The 20,536-nt window shown below is 38.7% G+C and overlaps 1 protein-coding gene across 4 annotated transcripts in view; it reads left to right on the top strand.

Moving 5' to 3' along the window:
* helz2a (helicase with zinc finger 2a) overlaps positions 1 to 20,536 on the top strand; it is a 125,573-nt gene extending 105,037 nt beyond the window's left edge. For all 4 annotated transcript variants that reach the window (XM_069883696.1, XM_069883697.1, XM_069883695.1 and 1 more), the window contains 7 exons: positions 71 to 187; positions 1,713 to 1,905; positions 3,004 to 3,147; positions 5,241 to 5,462; positions 7,265 to 7,418; positions 13,937 to 14,104; positions 18,292 to 20,536. In XM_069883696.1, coding sequence (XP_069739797.1) covers positions 71 to 187; positions 1,713 to 1,905; positions 3,004 to 3,147; positions 5,241 to 5,462; positions 7,265 to 7,418; positions 13,937 to 14,104; positions 18,292 to 18,401 — 1,108 coding nt within the window. In that variant the 3' untranslated portion in view covers positions 18,402 to 20,536. The remainder of the gene's footprint in view (positions 1 to 70; positions 188 to 1,712; positions 1,906 to 3,003; positions 3,148 to 5,240; positions 5,463 to 7,264; positions 7,419 to 13,936; positions 14,105 to 18,291) is intronic.

Here is a 20,536-nt window from a genome sequence, read left to right as displayed (position 1 = left end):
TCACATGCAAGTATAACGTTTGTTTGAAGCTTAAAATATAACTGATTCCCAATGTATTTCCTTTTTGCAGCACAATTACCCTACATCATAAAATCCGACACTCGTCAAATCCTTACGGGGAAGATATAAGAGCCTTTGATGCTCGGTTTCAAAATGAAACAGAAGTAACAGAAGATGAAATTAAACAGTAAGTCAGGAAAAGAGATATTATATCTGTGAAAATATTTTAATATTGGTTTTACTGATGGCTGCTGTTTGCAATGAGAACCAGGATCCAGTCAGTGACCATCTCCAACAAAGGATCCAACCAATTGCCCTTGATGTTGTCTGCACCAAGTGCCCCAACTATCAATATCCTGATAGGGAATGTTAAATGGAAACTCCATTGGACTAAGCACTCAAATCGTCAGGCCACTAAAGGAAATCAGCCTGCCTCTGCTGTGCCAAATGATTTAAAATCTGCCACTCCAAACCCTTTCACAAAGTATAAGTGTAAAAGTTTTTAAATTTCTCTTACCTGGATGAGTGGAGTTCCACTTGCCTCAAATATCTGGTATCACAAAGGCCAAAATAGCTTGCTTACTTGCCGTACCATCTCCTTCTTATTCACAAATCACCCCCCTTTTCATATACCAGGAAAGTGTTGTCATCATTATGCAGCTACATATTACCAAGAATTTTCCATGATCATCTTTTATGACTTTTACCAGCCAGAAGGGCAAGGGCAGGAAGTGTATGGGGACAAAATTTGCAAGCTGTCCAGAAGTTTGCATGCCATTGTGATATGGAAATATATTGTAGTTCCTTCATCATTACCAGCTTTCTAATTGCAGTGTGGAGTACCTTCACCACAAGTTTAATAAAGTGACTCAATAGACATTCAGAGACAGGTAGAGATCACTAATCAATGTTTCCCTTGCCAGCAAGCCCCATATTCCCTAAGTGAATCAGGAAAAATAAGGTTGAGTGTGGAACTTCCAGGAAAGCTAATGTTCAACACTGGAGCAGGCAGGAAGGGAAAAATAAGGGAAGGATTTTGAGTACATGGCTGGGAACATGGTGTGAAAAGGAGGATTTTTGAGAACATATAATACTCAGGACCTAATCTCAATGCTATTCTGGATGCTGGCACTGTGTAGTCCAGTGGTTTTCAAACTTTTTCTTTCTACTCCACATCCCATCTTAAGTATTCCCTATGCCATCGGTGCTCTGTGATTAGAAAGAAAAAGTTTGAAAACCACTGTTTTAATTGTACCTCATTGACTCGTTATGTGCACGGTTTCATAACTCCAAAGAAAATGGTCCAATGACAATTTTTCTCGAGCAAAATATTTCAGAAACAATTGGGTCTAGAACAATGATTCTCAACCTTCCTTCCCACTCACATCCCACCTTAAGCAATCCCTTACTAATCGCCTATGGCATAGGGAATGCTTAAGGTGGTATGTGAGTGGAAAGAAAAGGTTTGGAAACCATTGGTGTAGATGGAGTAGATCTTACGCTAATAATGCTTTGAATCCTGTGGCAGAGTTCCACATTCTCTGTAAAAAATGTAAACTACTGTAGAAGGAATTCAAAAGGAACAGAGAATTTCTTCAGGGCTATTCCACTCTTCAGTTGACTTTTCATATTTCTTCCACTGCAGTTATGGGAGCCATTATGTTGAGCTGTAATGTTACATTTCAACACCATGCTTGGTCTATTTTATTTAGGTACAAGAAAATGCTTGGTAAAGCACGTCAATATGAACTTGAGAGGCATGATGTCATCCTTTGCACATGTGCCACTTCTTCAAGCAAAACTCTACAAAACCTAGGAATCCGTCAGATCTTGATTGATGAGAGTGCAATGTGCACGGAACCAGAGTTGTTGATCCCCATTGTTGCACATAAAAAGGCAGATCAGGTCAGTAGCAATGATATATCATTTAAACATAACTTTCCATTAATCTTTAGAAGAATTAGACAGCATTCTTAATGATTATGTTCTCTCTGTGTTGCTTCAGTGAAGAAGGCCTGATCTTGGCCATTCTGTTTTCCAAGGGGAAGCAAGCAATTGGGCCTGACCTATCCCTTATACTTGGGCCTGCTTTTTTCACACTGCGATCCTGGAACAGCGTGGTTGCCCCATGTTCCCAGAAAACAAGCCTGATAACACTCAGGTCCTGCTGCCAAGCTCACCAAATCCACCACGAAACAGAATATTTGTGAACATCTCTCTCATTTTCAACCATTTGGAGCAATACTAATGTTTTTATTAAGAATCAAGAATTGCTTTTGCAAAAAAAACAATGAGAAAACGTAATAAAAATTAAGTTACTAAAATCATTCACAAACACTTGAAACAGATTTGAAATTACTCACATCAAGTTAAAAAAATGTCTACTTTCCTTTCACAAAATAGTTGTTTCCTCCTGTTATCTAACAGGACCTGCTGTTCTACTGGTGCAGGTTTAAGGGCAGATTTGTTTCAGCCTCAGAGCTGAGAATCCAACAGCATTGCATGAGCTACAGTCTCCAGATTGTTCGCACATTCCCAGAAAGATCTCCAGTGAGACCATGGTCCCAGGCTTGCCAGCACTGAGATGACCACACAGCCGAAGATTTCAAGCCTATCTCACATCAGTTCTGGCAGAAGAGATGGGGTCTGGGGTGCAGAGTGGAGGGGAGGAAGATCTGCCCTATTACATAAAGTGCCTTGCAAAATATTTCGACACAGGAGACATCTTGAATCCAAGGTCATCTTTGCTGGCCAACTCAGTGAGGGGATTTAAAGCCAAAGCAGGTGGACCCAGTTCAAACACAGATTAATAATTGGATCTTCAATGAAGAAAAAGGCTTTTAGAATGACTAGTTGTATTAGATCGATTGGTTGAATTTAGATGAATTGGTGACAGCATTTAGGGTGAATTTTGTTCCTATAATATCAGTTTCATAATTTATATGGAGGAAGTCAAAGTTCATTTATTTCTGATTGTTGTAATTGACCCTTTTTAAAATTTAGATTATTCTTCTGGGAGACCATATGCAACTACGTCCCATTATAAGCAATGAGTTCTGTAGACGCCTTGGCATGGAGACCTCACTCTTTGAGCGCTATTCACGCCATGTTCAAAAAGGATTTCTCCTTGATGTCCAGTATCGGATGGTAAGTGTTAATTGCTCAAGTATTGGTAATAGTCAAGTTATTAAGACTTCATTTCTATGTGATAACAAGTACAGTCAAATCCAGCACTTATGGGGATTGATAGATGCTGGATAAGTGAATTTGCCGTTTGCTTGAGAATGCATGTTGTGTGAATGGCGAACTAACCACGAGGTGTCCCTCTTATAAAATTTAGTATTTTTTAACTATTTATTTTCCATGTTTTTTTTGCTGATTGCTTGAATCCGGATAATGGGGATTTTACTCTTATTGAATATAACTAGGTTAACTTTGAACTTTTTTACACTTTATTTCTTGAATATTAAGTAGATGATTAAAAACTCACAACTCACTTCAAACCTCACTGGATTTCTTTTGCACAGTTAAAAATCTGTCCGTGGGATTTGCTCTTTTCATCTCATTATCAGCTAATGATCAGGCTGTAAAGATACCTGCCCAAAGACAGCAGGACACTTCCTGTCTGACTCCACCAAAGTCCCGATAATACTGAACTAACTTTTGAGAGATTTACTGGGCCTAACCCTGGTTAGGGAGGCCGAACCTGAACATGTTTTGTTCACACCTTGATGAAGGGCTCAAGCCTGAAATGCCAGTTATGTATCTATCTTCGCTATATAAAGTACCCTGTTTGACCTGCTGAGATTCTCCAGCTTTGTGATTGTACTTCATTCATGGTGTCTGCACTTTCATGGTTTACTCCTGTCTGCTGCAAAACTCGGTGAAATCTGTTCGAGGGATGCCCATCCTGAAGGTGTTCTCCTTTGTTCTCTGAAGAGAGTTCTGTAGGATTCTCTCTCTGCTCCCCATCTGTAATCCCTGCTGCTTTCATTTAATTCAGGTGCCTGCCAACATTTTACTCACATCTTGATTAAGGGCTCAAAACTGACACGTTGGTTATGTATCTTTATCTTTGCCATATAAAGTACACTGTTTGACCTGCTGAGTTTCTCCAGCGTTTTTAACTTATTACAGTATTCCAGGCTTAGTTTCACCAGTGTATATAATAAGAGGTACAAGGACTGCTTAAAGAAATCTCTTGGTGCCTGCCACATTGACCACCGCCAGTGGGCTGATATCGCCTCAAACCGTGCATCTTGGCGCCTCACAGTTCGGCGGGCAGCAACCTCCTTTGAAGAAGACCGCAGAGCCCACCTCACTGACAAAAGACAAAGGAGGAAAAACCCAACACCCAACCCCAACCCACCAATATTCCCCTGCAACCGCTGCAACCGTGTCTGCCTGTCCCGCATCGGACTTGTCAGTCACCAACGAGCCTGCAGCTGACGTGGACTTTTTACCCCCTCCATAAATCTTCGTCCGCGAAGCCAAGCCAAAGAAAGAAGAAAAGAAGAAGAAAGATTATTTCAGTACAATAATCAAATATTTGTGCAATAAAGGCAAACATGCCATTTCCTTTCCTATTTGTTCACAGTTCCTGCACATTAACTTTCTGTGCTTCTTGTACATGAAGATCCAGGTCTTTCTAAACTCCAATGCCATTTCACTTAAAGAAGAAAGTCTCCAGATGCTGTGATTGTAATTTAATATATAAAGGTGCTGTAGAAACTCAGTCACGCACCATTCTTCACACAGCAAGGATATATTATCTATAAAATATATAACACCAGGCCCTAAACATTGGTTATATATTTTTTCTACATAAAGAACACTACCTGCCCTGAGGAGTTCTCCAGCACTTTCATGTATTAAGAAACACCATTTCATGTTATCATTTAAAACACATCGCACTGTTCTATTTTTTGTCTCAACGTGGATCACTTCACGTTATTCTATGTTATATTCCATTACCCTCATCATTCAGTTAGCCTATTTATGTCATCCTGAAGTCTCTCTATATCCTACTCACAACTCACACTTCCATCCATATACGTAATTAGCAATAGGAGAAAATGACATGATAACTGTTTGTATATGTTGTATCTAAAGCAGTGGCCTGAATTGGCCCAATGTCATTAAGTTTCTATGTTTTTTATGCAGTGTACACTTATTTATAATTGTCTATAGTGTTATGTTGTTTTTAAACTTCTAAATATGTTTTTTATGTAATATTTCAGGACCAAGAAATTTGCGAGTTTCCTTCTAAGAAGTTTTATAAAGGGAAATTAAAAACAGCTCCAACAATTGCACTTCACCCAAAAAGTGTCTTCTGCCACCGTACAAAGAGCTGTTGCCCAATAATCTTTGGGCATATTGTGGGAAATGAAATGAGTTTGATGGTCTCCACAGAAGAGGGAAATGAGAATTCCAAGGCAAACAAGTTGGAGGCTGAAAAAGCTGTGAGTAATGAATCATAATTGCATTGGAGAGGTGATTAAACAGGAAATGTACAGCAGGTGGAAATTATAGATGCAATATCTGAAACATCACAAAGGACATTTTGACGTTGGTCATTGAATGTATTTCATATTTGAATCTTCCTACATAGATGATAGACCCTGGATATTTGGTTCCTGGGAGTGTTTTTATACAGTGAGACCTTGGGTTACAAGCGCATAGTTCACGAAAAGTGGACAGAGTAGCAAGGAAGATATTTGGTATTCACTTTGAACTTGAACTTGAACTTGGAATTACTTTTTCAGTGGCAGTGAATCTAGGAGGTGGGAAATTACATTACAGTTGAACAAGTCATTGGTTAGGCTGCACTTGGAGTATTGTGTGCAGTTACACTGGACAATGAAGATTTTGCTTCATGAATACCTTTGGTTGTATTTTATGGATTTTGGCTGCTGATCACAAAAATATCTTTAAACTTTCCTATCATGTACCTTTTTTTTTAGATATAACCTACCTTGTGATTTCCTGTCATATTTTAAGTCTATTAGTATAATGCCTACAAAGCAAGCAGTTTTGGTCAGTCCAAGCATGCCTGGGCATGCACTCTGCAGGTGCCAAGGAAATTTTGTCTTAGGCCTGGGCATGTTTAGTCAGGATAGATGAAGACAGGCAATAAAAGCAGTTCACATATACAGATGCTGTGCATTACATTGATATAGATTGAACATATGCTGATGCACACGTTCTTCAGGCAATAGACAGTGAATGTACTTAACAATAGCATTTATTGTCTTCAGGAAGATTCAATACAGCAGAAATATCTTAACAACGGTGATACATTCTGTTACATTTGTGGCGAGTATATGCTTAATGTTAATTTCATTAAAAGTTAACTTAATGTTTCTCCAACTTCCGACGTGATATAGCAAATCTGAAATTTCCTTTGTCTTGAAGATGTCTGTCGTAATCCCCAATTTATTTTCTAAACCTTTTGAAAAAAGTGTTATGGCCGCCATGCTACAGGAAGAATGTATTTAAGCTAAAGAGCATTCAGTACTGGTCACTCTGCAACCATATCTTTGTAATAGCTAAAAGATCATAGACCTATGTTCCCAGATGTGCTGTCAACTAATCTATTTCATTGCACCTGCTCTGTGAATTGCAACAAATACCATTAAGATTTTGAATTTACAACCCTTGGCAATTTAATTTTCTTATGAAATTTGGGGTGAAAGCAGTAAGACTTAGAAGTAATGATACTTTTTACATCTAAGAGTTTTCGGTTGAATCTGTCAACGTCATTCAACTGAGATTTTGTGCTATAAAAGCAAAGGAAAAACTGTGAGCTACTTTGTCTTACCAATTGAGTTGAATTCATTTCTCCATCTGTCAGTGACATGGGAAATAACCATGAGTAGTTTTGTTCTTCCTTTCTTTCAGTTGCAACTAGATTGCATAATATGCATGCTCGGAGACTGTATTTGATTCCAATCTTATCTCCGTCCATGCATATTTCTAGGGAAAAATGGAAAAAGCAAACCATCTGTTGGTGATGTCATGGCCTTAGGAGTATACGTGTTAAGTAATGAAGGCATGGGATTATGAGCAGTTTTAAAACCATACATGTATGTAAATGATCCAGCGTTTTCGTCTTAGTATCTCGTAATATTTCAATTCATATTTGAAATAAAGCAGGCGATTTTATTTCATATAAATGTTTCAGTTAATATGGACTGAAGAAGGTGTGTACCATATGTGTCACTGATATCTCCTCACTTTTTCTATCTTTCTACCTGATGAATAGGTGAAGATTGTGGAAAATTTAATAAATAAGGAAATCAAACCAATGGAAATTGCAATTTTGACCCCCTACAATGCACAGGTGATGGAGATAAACAAACTGCTCAAAGCAAAAGGAATTAAAAACGTGACAGTGTGTACCATCGTAAAAAGTCAAGGTAGTTATTTATGTAAACTTTGCATTTATATAAATGGATGGCAACCTGATTCACAAAATATTTCTCTGCAGATTATTTTCAATTGTGATGTGCCAAAAATCTACATTCATCATCTACTTCACCACCACTATCCATTTCAGTGATTGGCGGGAAGTATAAGGGGGCAAACAATAATGTGAGAACATTAGCACCCATTAAACTGAAAGTTGCTTATCGTGTGATCAATGAAGGGTTTAAAAAGATTGAAAATTTGGATATTCTCACACGTAATCCTTCTTTTCGCATCTCAACTCACAAACCACACATGTTGCTCATGGTTTGAACGGGTAGTAGTTTGCATCTGGAACTATTCTGATGACGGAACATATAGAATACAGAAGATAGGTCTCCAAAAAAAATCCAGATGTTACACTGCAAGTCTTGGTACAGAAGTTGCAAAGCAGAAGAGGTGTCCTCCATTTGAAGGGAAACAGCAGGCTTTATGAAAGTTCAGGCCCAAATTATCTAATACATAATAACATAAATATGAACCAAATCCTCAATGGTGGAACAGGTGGACAAAGCTGAACATAATAGCTGTGAAGGCGGACGAAGTTACTTCGAACATAACAGCTATAAAGACGGACGAAGGCTGCAACAAATTCATCAGCTCCAATCGTTGTGGTTTCCAAGCCTTTGGAAATAGTTGGTTGATTTATGAAGTATCATGGGCTTCTTGGAGTGCAACATCAAGTACACGTTAAACAAATACATACACAGGCATCTTTGCTGTGGATCAATGGAACAAAGGCCATCATCCTTGACCTCAATGGATAGCCACCACGACATAATTTGAATGACCTGACATGTGTGGCCAAGGTTACTGAAAGAATATTTAAATTCAATATTCCACCAAGATTCCTCAATTAATCATAACCCACCACTCATTCACCATTATTTGTACACTTCACCTCATCCTTTCACTTTTACCTTAGCTGTAAGCCTCACAACCAGTTCACAACCTGTTCACAACGACACCTATTTCACCACAGAAACCACTCCACCTAAATGCCTTCCATGACACTAACATAATTCCCTCCTTGCTGCACAAACAGAATCAGCAAGGATGGATAATGGCAGAAATGATTGTCCCAACCCCTTAGATGTGATAGTAGAGGCTATTTTTAATTGAAAGTTGCTTATTGTGTGGTCAGTGGAGGGTTTAAAAGGATTGAAAATTTGGATATTCTCATACTTAATCCTTCGTTTCACATCCCAACTCACAAACCACGTTTGAGCTACAAACGATGAATTTGTAATTCTGCACCGTCATCCTGAACAGTCCCTGCTCATCGAGAATTACTTCCTTCTACTCCCCGTCATCAGGCCTCTATGGGAACCATACCCTCTGTAGAGCTCGTCGAAAGAACCAAAGACTTGTTGATCCAAACCAAGGCTTTTATTAGCAAAAGACCGGAGCTCTTCACAGGTGGCCGACCAGTCCGGAATGATCCGACCTGGCTAGGGACACAGCCCTTTAAGGCCCAGGTAATGGGTGTGGCTTAGCTCTCAGCCAATCGCTATAAGCACAGTCTAGATACAGTAACTATATACACTACTATATACACTATGTACATTGGTGATAGATATGTACTATCACACCCTCCTCCAGGGATGAGGCAGGATGTGTGTGGCTGGCTAGTTTGTGGATTCTTTCCAGTACTTTTCCAGTAATCATGGGGAGAGATTCCCAGGTGAGGTTACATTTCTTTCAGGAGACAGCTCATCTTCAAATCTTTCCCTTTGTAAATTTGGTAATTTCATCCCGTGATGGAGCTTGGAACGCAGCATCTTTTTCAGGAGTTGGTGACAGGCGTGTAAACAATGTGGCCTGCCCAATGGAGATGGCTGAGGATGCTGCCCTGGAAGAGGACATTGATATGGCTTGAATTTCCCATGGATGGTGACAGTTTTGCAAAGATAGTATTGGTGGTATCTGGCTATATAGGAGGGAAGTGATCAGTGCTGCCCAATGGATCATGAATTTTCTGCAATGCTGAGGTCCTGATCTTTAAATACCATGTTACCTAATTGACCAAAGGCCATCCAGCTGCAGCCATGTCTGTGCAATGCTGAATAATGAGAGTGCATAATCAATGTTGTGCGTAGGGGGCAGTTTGATAGAGGGTCTTTGTCATGGGTGTTGAGTGTAAAGCCTACCTTTTTGTGTTTCTGTGAATGACTCTATGATGACAGAGCTCAACTCTGAATGTAAATATATTTGGGCATTATCTGGGTGCTGCAGCTGACATTTGGTTTTGGGCTGTAATCAGTCGCCATAGACTGAACAGTTTCCCTTTAGTTCTGAAGATCAATTCCATTTTTATGTTTTTTTTTTGTTCAGGGTGAGATGCAGCTTTGCAGAAAGCAAGATTCTGAGAAAGCCTTGGGACAACCATAGTCTTGATTGACATTGGCCTATAATGAGAGCAGGCAGGCATGCTCCCAATCTCATCCTCACTTTCTGAACCACAAGCTTATTATTGCCCCTCATTCACTTTTCAGCATTTGGCATATTTTGCTTTTAAATCATTCTAATGCCACTCCCTTATTTTGATGTGTGCTGCTGTGAGATGTATCCAGCCCGGGAGGTGGAAGATCCCTGCCCTTCCATTGAGGTTGTTTCAGGGGGCTGTGGCGGAAGCCAAGGAGCTCTGTACCATAAGTGTTCAGCTGCGGACTACGTTTTTTTTACAGCTACAGTATCCAGCCCTGCTGGTTATCTTTAACTGACAGAGACAAAAGCAAGGGCGGAAAAGATGCTGACTAATACAAAGCTTGCATTGAAGTCAAGAAAATGGTAGTATTACAAATAGGTGCATTTCAATGCTCTTAAAATTTTGCCTGAAACCACATTGAGAGATAATAAGATATTCTGGAAGCCTCTGTGAACACGGGGTCACCATCTGAAAGCAGCGATAGCCTTCTCAGAAACAGAGAGACGTAGTCTCCAAGATTAGGAGACATAATACTCCCGAATTGTTCCACTGCAGCACACAAAGCCGTAGCTCAAGATGTAGCTACAGCTTCAGCATCTCAGCCATTGTACACATGCCATCTTAATGGCAAGCTGTCCAGATCACTTTATAATTTCCGGTTGTGCATCTACATTTATAAAGACAACTTCAGGCTCTCAACAGCAGTTTATAACCTTTGGCAAGTTCGAGTGTTGGTGTTGTATCTTTTTGCCCTTTCTCCTGAATACATGCCCAGTAATTCACTTTGCAGTTATCCTTTACCCCTGCATATGTGTTAAATGTATTCTCTGACATGCTGGATCTGAAGATGAAGTTGAGTGTCTGCTTGATCACGAAGGCTGAATTCATGTTCTTTAAGTGCTCAAATCTTTATTGCATTTGAACTAGGTGGAAGGAGGGCAGAGGGTAATGTGTAGTTAGTGAATAGTGTTGAAGCTTTTAATGCAGTACAGGTAGTCCTCGACTTCCGATAGGTAATCCGAGTTACATCCACCCGCACATTCAACCGAAATTTAAAAAACAAATGTGTCGGCACATAGTGCTATATAGGGCCATGTACGCAGTTGCCAATCTGTAAATGCACTAGAAACGTGGCAAGCAAGAGGAAAAACATGTTCCTTACTGATAGAGATGCGAAGAGGCCGAGGAAAACCATAATTTTGGAGGTAAAAATGGAAGTCCTTAACCAACACGACCAAGGTAGAAAAGTTAATGATATTGCACGGAGTCTACAGTTCTCACATTCCACTATGTCGAAGATTTTAAAGGATGCAGAGAGAATATGTGAGGCTTTAAGAGGATCTGTAAGTTTGAAGAGCACAATTTTAACTAAGCACTGGCGAGGGCCCATTCATGAGATGGAGAAGTTATTAATGGTATGGTTGGAAGACATGATTCAGAAACGCATGCCACTGTCAAAGGCTAGAAATATTTTCAAGGCATTGAAGGAGCGAGTGGGAGAGGAGTGCATTGGGAACTTCACCACAAGTAATGGCTGGTTTAGTAGATTTAAAAGAAGGTACAGCTTGCACGATGTACGAGTCTCAGCAAGTGCCGATGAAGGAGCCACCAAAAGATTCATTGAAAGTCTGGATGACTTGATTCATGATGGCGGATATCAATGTGGATGAAACGAGACCTTTTTGGAAGAGGATGCCGCAACAAACATACTTCCGTAAAGAAGCCTGCACGATGCTGAGATTTAAGCATTTAAGGATCGAGTGACCTTGTTACTGGAAGGTAATGTTGCTGGTTTTAAGCTCAGATTTACCACTCCCAAGAACCCACGTGCATTAATAAGCATTAACAAACACACCCTGCCTGTCCACTACAGATCCAACCTGGATGACTAGCACCTTGTTTGAAGACTGGTTTGCTACTTGTTTTATTCCAAATATTCAGCAATATTGTTTAGAAAATAGTTTCACTTTCAAGTTTCTTTTAACCTTAGATAACACGCATGGACATCCCCCTCATTTGTCAGACCGTAATCCCAATGTTAAGGTGATATTTCTACCGCCAAACTTCTATCATTCAGCTTATGGACCAAGGGGTGATTGCAACTTTTAAAGCTCATTACCTTCGCTTAACATTTGCGCATGCCAGAGCAGCACCAACAATGATCAAACATCATTATGTGACTTTTGGAAAGGTTACAGCATTCTTAATTGCATCAAGAACATCGTGGCAGCATGGGAGAATGTTACAGGAAGATGCATGAAAGGAATTTGGAAAAATGTCTTAAGTGGTACATTCACACAAGCTTGAATGAGAAGGATGTACTTGATGAGATTAAAGAGAACATTGTGATGCCCGCAATGGATCTTGAATTGGTAGTTGACGTTGAAGATATGGAAAAGTTATCAGATCTTGAATCAAAGGAATTGACCAATGAGGACTTAATCTAATTAGAAGAAGAATGCATTGCAGAGGAGGAAAAGATGAAGAGGGTGAGGAACCACATTAAGAAGTTGTCAAATGCGCTTTCACAAATGAATAAGGCCCTTGCTAAGTTTGAAAGCATGGACCAGAATGTTGAAAGATTTGCCAAGATTAATTGCCAAATTTAGGACACTTTAAGTTCTTATCATCAAATTTACAATGAAAAAAAAGAAACCAAAGGTGCAAATGAATTTAGGTATGTTCTTCAAACATCCTTTATCAACCCACTGCCCATCGACATCTGAAGAAGATGAAGAAGAAGACTGTGAGGAACTTCAGCCAAGTAGGTTGAAGTTTGGCGATGGGATCAAGTTCAGATGAAGAGACTTCTGATTAAAGTTCAAATGTTGACAATCTTTATTAAAACTACTGTACAGGTACATATTTTGTATTAAAAGTACTGTATATACGTTGAGATTCTTTATTATTGAAGTTCATGTGATGAGTATCTTTATTAAAGGTACTGTAATGTACATATGTTGAGATTCTTCATTAAAGATTCATATGTTGAAAGTGTTTTTGAAAAATTGCTTCAAGACCTTGCAAAGACGTGCGAGGTAGGGTGAATCTGACCTACGACCAATTTGGGTTATGACCAATCCTTCAGTCCCAATTACGGTTGTAAGTTGAGGGCTACCTGTATGCAGGAAAAGAACAATGAGATAAGGAGAAACTCCACATAATGTCCGCATTGTTAATTGTCACTGTGGCAATATTATGCACATCCTCTAGTTTCATGGAACATCAAGATTATACATCCTTCTCTGCAGTTGGGATGCGTGTGCTACTATCAGTCTTGAAAAAGCGTATTTGTTCAATCCAATAATGTATACGTTTAGTTGTATTTTAAACGCTGGATGGGCCACGTCTCCAGAATGGAGGACCATCGCCTTCCCAAGATCGTGTTATATGGCGAGTTCTCCACTGGCCACCGTGACAGAGGTGCACCAAAGAAAAGGTACAAGGACTGCCTAAAGAAATCTCTTGGTGCCTGCCACATTGACCACCGCCAGTGGGCTGATATCGCCTCAAACCGTGCATCTTGGCGCCTCACAGTTTGGCGGGCAGCAACCTCCTTTGAAGAAGACCGCAGAGCCCACTTCACTGACAAAAGGCAAAGGAGGAAAAACCCAACACCCAACCCCAACCAACCAATTTTCCCCGTGTCTGCCTGTCCCGCATCGGACTTGTCAGCCACAAACGAGCCTGCAGCTGACGTGGACTTTTACCCCCTCCATAAATCTTCGTCCGCGAAGCCAAGCCAAAAAAATGAAGGACACTATTTTAATGAGATCTTTGAATTAATTTAGTCCTGGAGTTAGGAGAAATGGTAGAAATGTAGAATTCTATAACAACTCCATCACTACTTAATTTAAATACTGTAGTACTCAAAAATAAAAGAGAAATTCTTGTATAAGAGTGCTTCAATTGAATTTTTGATTCCGAAAGGTGAAAATAAAACAAATCTAGCAGAGGAAAGTTTAGAACTGTTGAAGCAATGTGCAACATTTGAATCCACAATGTTCTAAAAGCTCATGATTGCTCTCCTTCTATTAATAGGAAGCGAATGGCGTTATGTCATCTTTTCTTCTGTTCGTTCTCTTCCAAAGAAAGATATTGAAACACAACCTTCAAAATCATGGCTGAAGAAACATTTGGGGTTTATCACTGATCCCAATCAAGTGAATGTTGCATTAACAAGAGCAAAGGAAGGCCTTTGTATCTTGGGTGAGTGAAGTCTCTTTTTATTTCTCTGGTTATGTGTTAAGTAGATTTTTTTTCTTATGCTAGGTCTTGCAAGCAGAAAAATAAACCTTGCAAGCCTAATAGAAGTTTATAAGTTTATCAGAGGCTTTAATGGGATAGATAGAATCTTTTGCCCAGGCTAAAAATATCACATACTCGAACTCATGCATTTGAAGCGAGGGGGAGGGGGGTTTATGCGGACGTGTGGGGCAATTTTTCTTGCAAGAGAGTTGTAGGTACCTAGAATGCGCTGCCTGGAGTAGTGGTGGAGGCAGATGCAATAGTAGTGTTTAGGAGGCTTCCAGGAAAGCAAATGACTATGCAGGGGACTGGGGGGGATATGTATTGTGCAGAGTTTTAGTTTAATTTGGGCATCATGTTCAGCATGGACATCATCAGACAAAAGTTCCTTTTCTGCACTGTTCAATGTTCTATATTTATTAGCTCAGTCTTAGCAAATGTAGGAGATGTAGAAAATTATGGTGATGAATCAGGCCTGTGACAAATAGCCACAAGTCTGTAAATGATGGTGAAGGGGGATGCAACTCAAATATGTGGTCAAACGTTGGTTGACTGAGCACTTACGTGCAAGAGCTAATATAACTGAGACAGACTAATCTAGATGCATGGCTTGAGGAAAATGGAGGTGTCCCACTGGCTAATACGCTTGACGCCTTAAGTTTTTTCCTTAAGTTCTTGTGCATACTTCTCCGGTCTCTGGAAGACCAGGTAAATTAACCTTGCATTAAAGCTGATATATTTGACAATCAGTAATTCCCATGGAAATCGAATAAAAAAAAAAGAGCAAGAGACGGCGACTTGTATCACCGTTCAACATAATCATGGCCGAACCCAGTTCTAATCCTTAATTCCCTGATCTTTTAAAAATGTTACTTCCTGTTCAAGTTTTCCTGATGAGCTCATTATCAATGACCCTCTGGGGTAAAGAATTCCGGCCATTCACCACCCTTTGCATGAAGTTTATATGCACCTCAGTTATAAGTTTATTACTCCTGATCTTGTAAATCGTTCCTCTCATTTAAGATTCCCCCGCTAATGGAAATATCCTGACATTTACCCTGTCATTTCCCCATATCTGTTTCATGTTTCAAGAAGATCATCCCTCATTCTCCTCAACTTCAAAAAATAATGATCTAATTTATTTAGTTACATGTGATGTGAGAACTGAAATTCATAAATTAGATAAAGTCACACTGTCCCGAGTCTGGTTAGCTTTCTTCTCAAGTCAACGGTCATTGCCTTACTTTCCTCACAGAACATTAGCACCTGCCTTTGAAGCTTTTCTGGACACCTGCCTGCTTCATTGGCCTTTGAATGACTGGTGGAAATGAGAGTTAGATTAGTGATCATCCTGCAAAGGAAATTTAGCAGCAGTGAGAGAGGACAGTGCATCAAGTCCTAGACTTCTAGGACTAACACAGATGCAATGCTCAACATAGAGTAAAACTGATTAAATTTCTCATTGAAGCAGGTCTCGTCGGCTTATCACGCACATTCTATAGGTGCTCAGTGCCATCTAAAGGAAGATCCTGGTTCTGCACAATAAACCTGACTGGAGGAAGTGTTTTGCATTTGTTCTGCGGTTATTAGTGAAATCTTCTGGTATTGATACAATGAGTTGAAGAAATAATTTTGGAATTAGAACACTGAGAGATCAGTAAAAGTGGAGCCTGAATATAGTTTATTAGGTTGCTTGGCAGCGGTGAATGTTGGTTGAGTGAGAGTCAGAAGAAGGATTAAAAGCAAATAGTCAGTCATACATTTTAAGGAAGCCTCCCATCTCCTTCCTCTTCCCGTTCCATGTTGATTTCAGTGTTTGATGGAATTAAGAGTTACGTTTCTGTCCCTCCCTTCAGCCTGGATGGATTGTGTTGCCTTCAGATAGAACAAGGATGTGTTAGGAGAGGAGAGAAGAAAATTAGGTGTTCTGGCCAGCTCAATCTTTTTAAACAGGAAATTATGCTCCTTTGGCATAATTAGATGCCAATTGATATTTCAGATAACATTTAAGTGTGGAATGTGTTTTATTTACATGGAGCTAGAGCCATAACTAAAGAGGGAGGTACTAAGTGGACTTTTAAACCCTAGAAAATAATATGGACTGCAGCTGCCTTCCAATAATGACCCCAGTTCCTTCCTCCCTTCCCTGACTGCCCCTTAGAGAACCATGGACCTGAGATCTAGGCTTCATCAGTGCTTGAAGAGGTGAGCTACCAGCAAGCTCTACAGTGAAGCCTGTGTTAGGCTCTATCAATAACCATGATGTCGAGAGCAGGGGAATGATAGGCTTTAATAAACACAAGACTTTGGCTGGCCCAGATCTAGGTACAGGAATGCCGGAAGGGGGGAGGGAGGTCGACCTTTATGGCCAGGTCATAAGAGGAGGAGACATAGGAGATGAGTCACTAGTGGGCAGGTCAGCCTCATACATACAACAGCACACATGTAGGGAATAATGTACAAGGAGAAAACATATCACTACAGCCTGCTTGTTTGCTGATGTTCCATGCAAGGTTGCAAGGGTCTTGAGATTTATCATGGTGACAGCCAGGAAGAATATTTTGGAAATCACTGACATGCACCTGCATTTTGGAAATAAATGAGCAGTTGCACCAAGCATATGGCAAAGCATATTAAGGTAATTTGTCAGGTTACATTATAATATTCTGTGTAAGCACAATTACATTAACAACTTTGCTAATTTCTTGGTAATCCAGATAGGACTTGATCAAACAGGTTTGATGGGAAGAAAAGTAGAAAGGAGATTTTAGGACAACACTGATTGAGTATGGCCAGGGCATATTGCTCTCTGTTTATCTATCCTTTAACAGTATCGTTTTGCTAATTTCATTTTTATTTGCTCTCTTATTTTGGACATCATCTTCAACAACAACAATATATTATAGAGGTTGATCCTGACGTGATGTCCACTTCCATTTTCTCCACTATCTCCAAAGAATTGTGGGGACACTGTTCCTCACCACATCTTTCTCTTGTTATTTTTAAAACATTAGTGTCTTTGATAGATGCTCTCACAAATGTTTTTTACTCAATCACTGCATTCCAGGAAAATTTCCTGGAATGCACGCTGCGTAAAAAGGTTAGAACGGGAATGAGGGTGCCATTCCCATTCCGATATTTTACCTACTAGATCCCTAATAAATCTCCTGGAACACCTGCAGTCTAAAGTTAACTGCTGGCATTCTGTGAACAACTATTGAATAGCACTTATTGATGATGTGCGCTGCAAGTCCCACCTCTTTAAGTACTGCACTTCTGGTATGCTGTCTAAACTCCTGCAAGGAAACCGAGATTTTGAGTTTTGGTTGTTCGTGTGTGAACAACCATACCAAGACCTCTGACATTATACAGACCAGGAAAATCACCCAAATTCTATCTTAACATAAATGCTACTCAGGGGGACAAACATTGCCTTCCATCATTAAGATAATTGACAGAGGAACTGATTAGAGTATTGTAATTCCATTGTAATTCAGGAATTCCATTGTGATGTTGGGAATGGATATGAGACAAATGAGTTGTTAATGATAACTAAGGTACGTATTATGCACTGACTGAGAAATGGCCAATAAATGAGTGTTGGTTATTAAATAGACTGTTAACATTCTAGTTCCTTTTTCTGCTGTTCAGATCAAAAGACCAATGGCTTTTTTTCCTGCTTGTTTTGTTGTCTCCAGAAACCTGTAGGAATAAGCCCTCCTTGATTTCCTCCTTCTCTGTATTAACCTCTTGGTGACAATGACTGCAGATGCTTAGTCAACCAGCAAGTGTTGGCTGAAGAAACTCAACCCCTCTCTCCTCCATTACAGCTTCTAAACTCTTAGAATCCCTTGCTGAGTCCAGTTAAACACTGTGAAGACTGACACTTCACTGTCAACCCCGCACAAACTCTGTGCCTTTACCATTAGTTTACCTCCACCCTCAGCCATTGTTTCAAGGGAAAGAGTTTGTTTATATCTTGGTATTTTGTTTGACCATAAGATGCACTTCGAATTCTACAGTCTCTTTGCAACTCTTTTCAGTTTTGTAACATCACACATATTGTGACAGATATGGATGCATATTTTCATTATTGCACTGCTCAGTAATTTCAGTATGCATTTACTGAATCTACTTCTGTCCTCTAGGAAATGAGTATTTACTGAACTGCAGTTACCTCTGGAAGGACCTGCTGGAACATTGTAAGAAGAAGAATAGTTCGGTGAATGTAGACAATATTTTTGTGAGAAAGAGATAACCACTTAGCACCCTGTCAGGGTATCTAACATTTTTCAAACTTGCTGAACTCAAATAAAATCACAAAACCAGCTCTTTAATTCCCATTCAAGTCCACCAACAAGCTTTATTTTATTACATTTTACTTTTGTACCACAACTGGATGGAAGTCTTCATTCAAAGAGCTGACTTGATCATTATTTTGTTTTTTTAATGCAAACATGAAGGAGTTTTTTGAGATTTTATTGCACTTCTGTTTACTGCAAACGAAAACAAGAGCATTTTATAAATTAAATGTAAGTTTATAAAGAAAAGTTTGCTTAGGTTTATAAAAGAAATTGTACACCATGAATCTTTATATTATTTTTATTCAAAAACATAGATAGCACTTTTTGCTTGGAATTTAATGTGATCTGTTCCTAGCTTTTTAGTCTTAAAAACATCGTTTTATGGAGAAATAAAATGGCAGTGTCACTTAATGAGAAATTAAATATATTTTAATTACGTATGTTTTTAAAACACATTCATTTTAATGTTTTGAAGTATGTTTTACTACTGGAATATAATATATACTATATATTTCAATTGAATTTTGATCATGTTAAGCGTTTAACATTTTATTTTCACTGTATCGTTTATTTGAGTGAATTCTAGTTTGATTAACATTCCACTTTGACATAGTACAGTTTATTACTATTTTTCATTAACAGTAAAGTAATTGATAAAGATTTTAAATGGTGATGATGTTAGCAGATCTGGGAAATGAGTCAGTGGATCAAATCAGTACCTAATATTACAAGAATATTCTTCTCTGAAAGCTTGTCGGGTGACATCAAAACAATGCCCCCCCCCCACCCCATTATTACAAAAGAACATTCTGGTTGGGATCTTGTCCTCAATCGTCAGAGCTATGAGACAACTTTCACCTTACTATTAAATTTGCTCTTTGTCGAATATATATTTAATATTCCTTTCTTAAGTTCTCTAATTCAACCCAATACAATAATTGGGAAATGTCTTTGAGAAATGAAGTTATTTTATATTCATCTAGTGCATTTAAAATATTTTTCTAGTGCATTTAATTAGACCCCTTTTTACTATGAAAACTTTTAATTTCTTATCAATAGCCATTTAACCCCCTAATCCTTCTGCAAGTGGGAGATATATCTTGGCCATAGCCGTACATGTGATGGCGCCATTTTAGAACAAGTTCCCAAGATATCCAATGACTCGTTTTTTTATATGATAGTCCATTTGGTACCTAGCTTAGAACATCAAGCAAGATGATTTGAGCCACAGACATTTGATGACATTACAATTGCAGTTGCTAACTAACTTAAATGTTATTTGATTTTTTTCTTATTGGACGATAAGTAGATTCCAAAATGAGCATTCAATTTTTAAAATTACTTTAATTGACCAAATGACCATCTATAAGAACGGGACATCAACTAGAAGATACTCATAATTAATCTGTACTTTTCAAAAAAAATTTTGAATCCGCTCCTGTTCTGGTTACCTACAAAATACTTCTCTATAATTATTGGTTAATTACTAAAAAAGAGATAGGGTGAAATGATCCACATTTTTCTGAGGTTCTTTGGACCAAGTCTGAGGGCACCAAGATAGTTTTCTGATCTGAGAGATTGTCAAGACTGACATTTTAGAGGTTTCACTGAGTGAAAGCTTTGTGTGGTTCCTTTCCTCTATATTACTCTGGGCTGTGAGATATGTGGTTCATCTTTAAGTGCAAGGGTAAAGTGCATTACAGTGATTGAGACCAAAATGTATTTAATTTAAGCTCTTTGTTTCTTTGGTAATTTTATGTTTTAATGTGTTTCTTTTGAATACACAAGCCTTTCTGTACTTCTGACCTCTATTTTATAAACTGGTGTGATTTGGAACAGTGTTTTAAAAAAAAATTTGACTGTCATTTGTTAATAATTTGTTGGGAAAATAGTAAAGCGAATGTATTTTTTGTTTGGTAAAGAAATATTGTTGAAATATTAGTGCAATATGCATTCCTGCAAAAATATAATTTGCTGTGAATTTGTACAGATTTCAAATATATAATTTCTTATTGTATCTTTGTAAATTGGGGTCCCTGTATTTTACTTACAGTTTAATAATGAAAGAATAAATTTTGTTTTAAAATAA

Source organism: Narcine bancroftii, chromosome 6 (assembly GCF_036971445.1).
Source record: "Narcine bancroftii isolate sNarBan1 chromosome 6, sNarBan1.hap1, whole genome shotgun sequence".
Taxonomy (NCBI): Eukaryota; Metazoa; Chordata; class Chondrichthyes; order Torpediniformes; family Narcinidae; genus Narcine; species Narcine bancroftii.
Note: the sequence above shows the minus strand (reverse complement) of the source record. Positions and strands in the feature narration are given on the sequence as shown.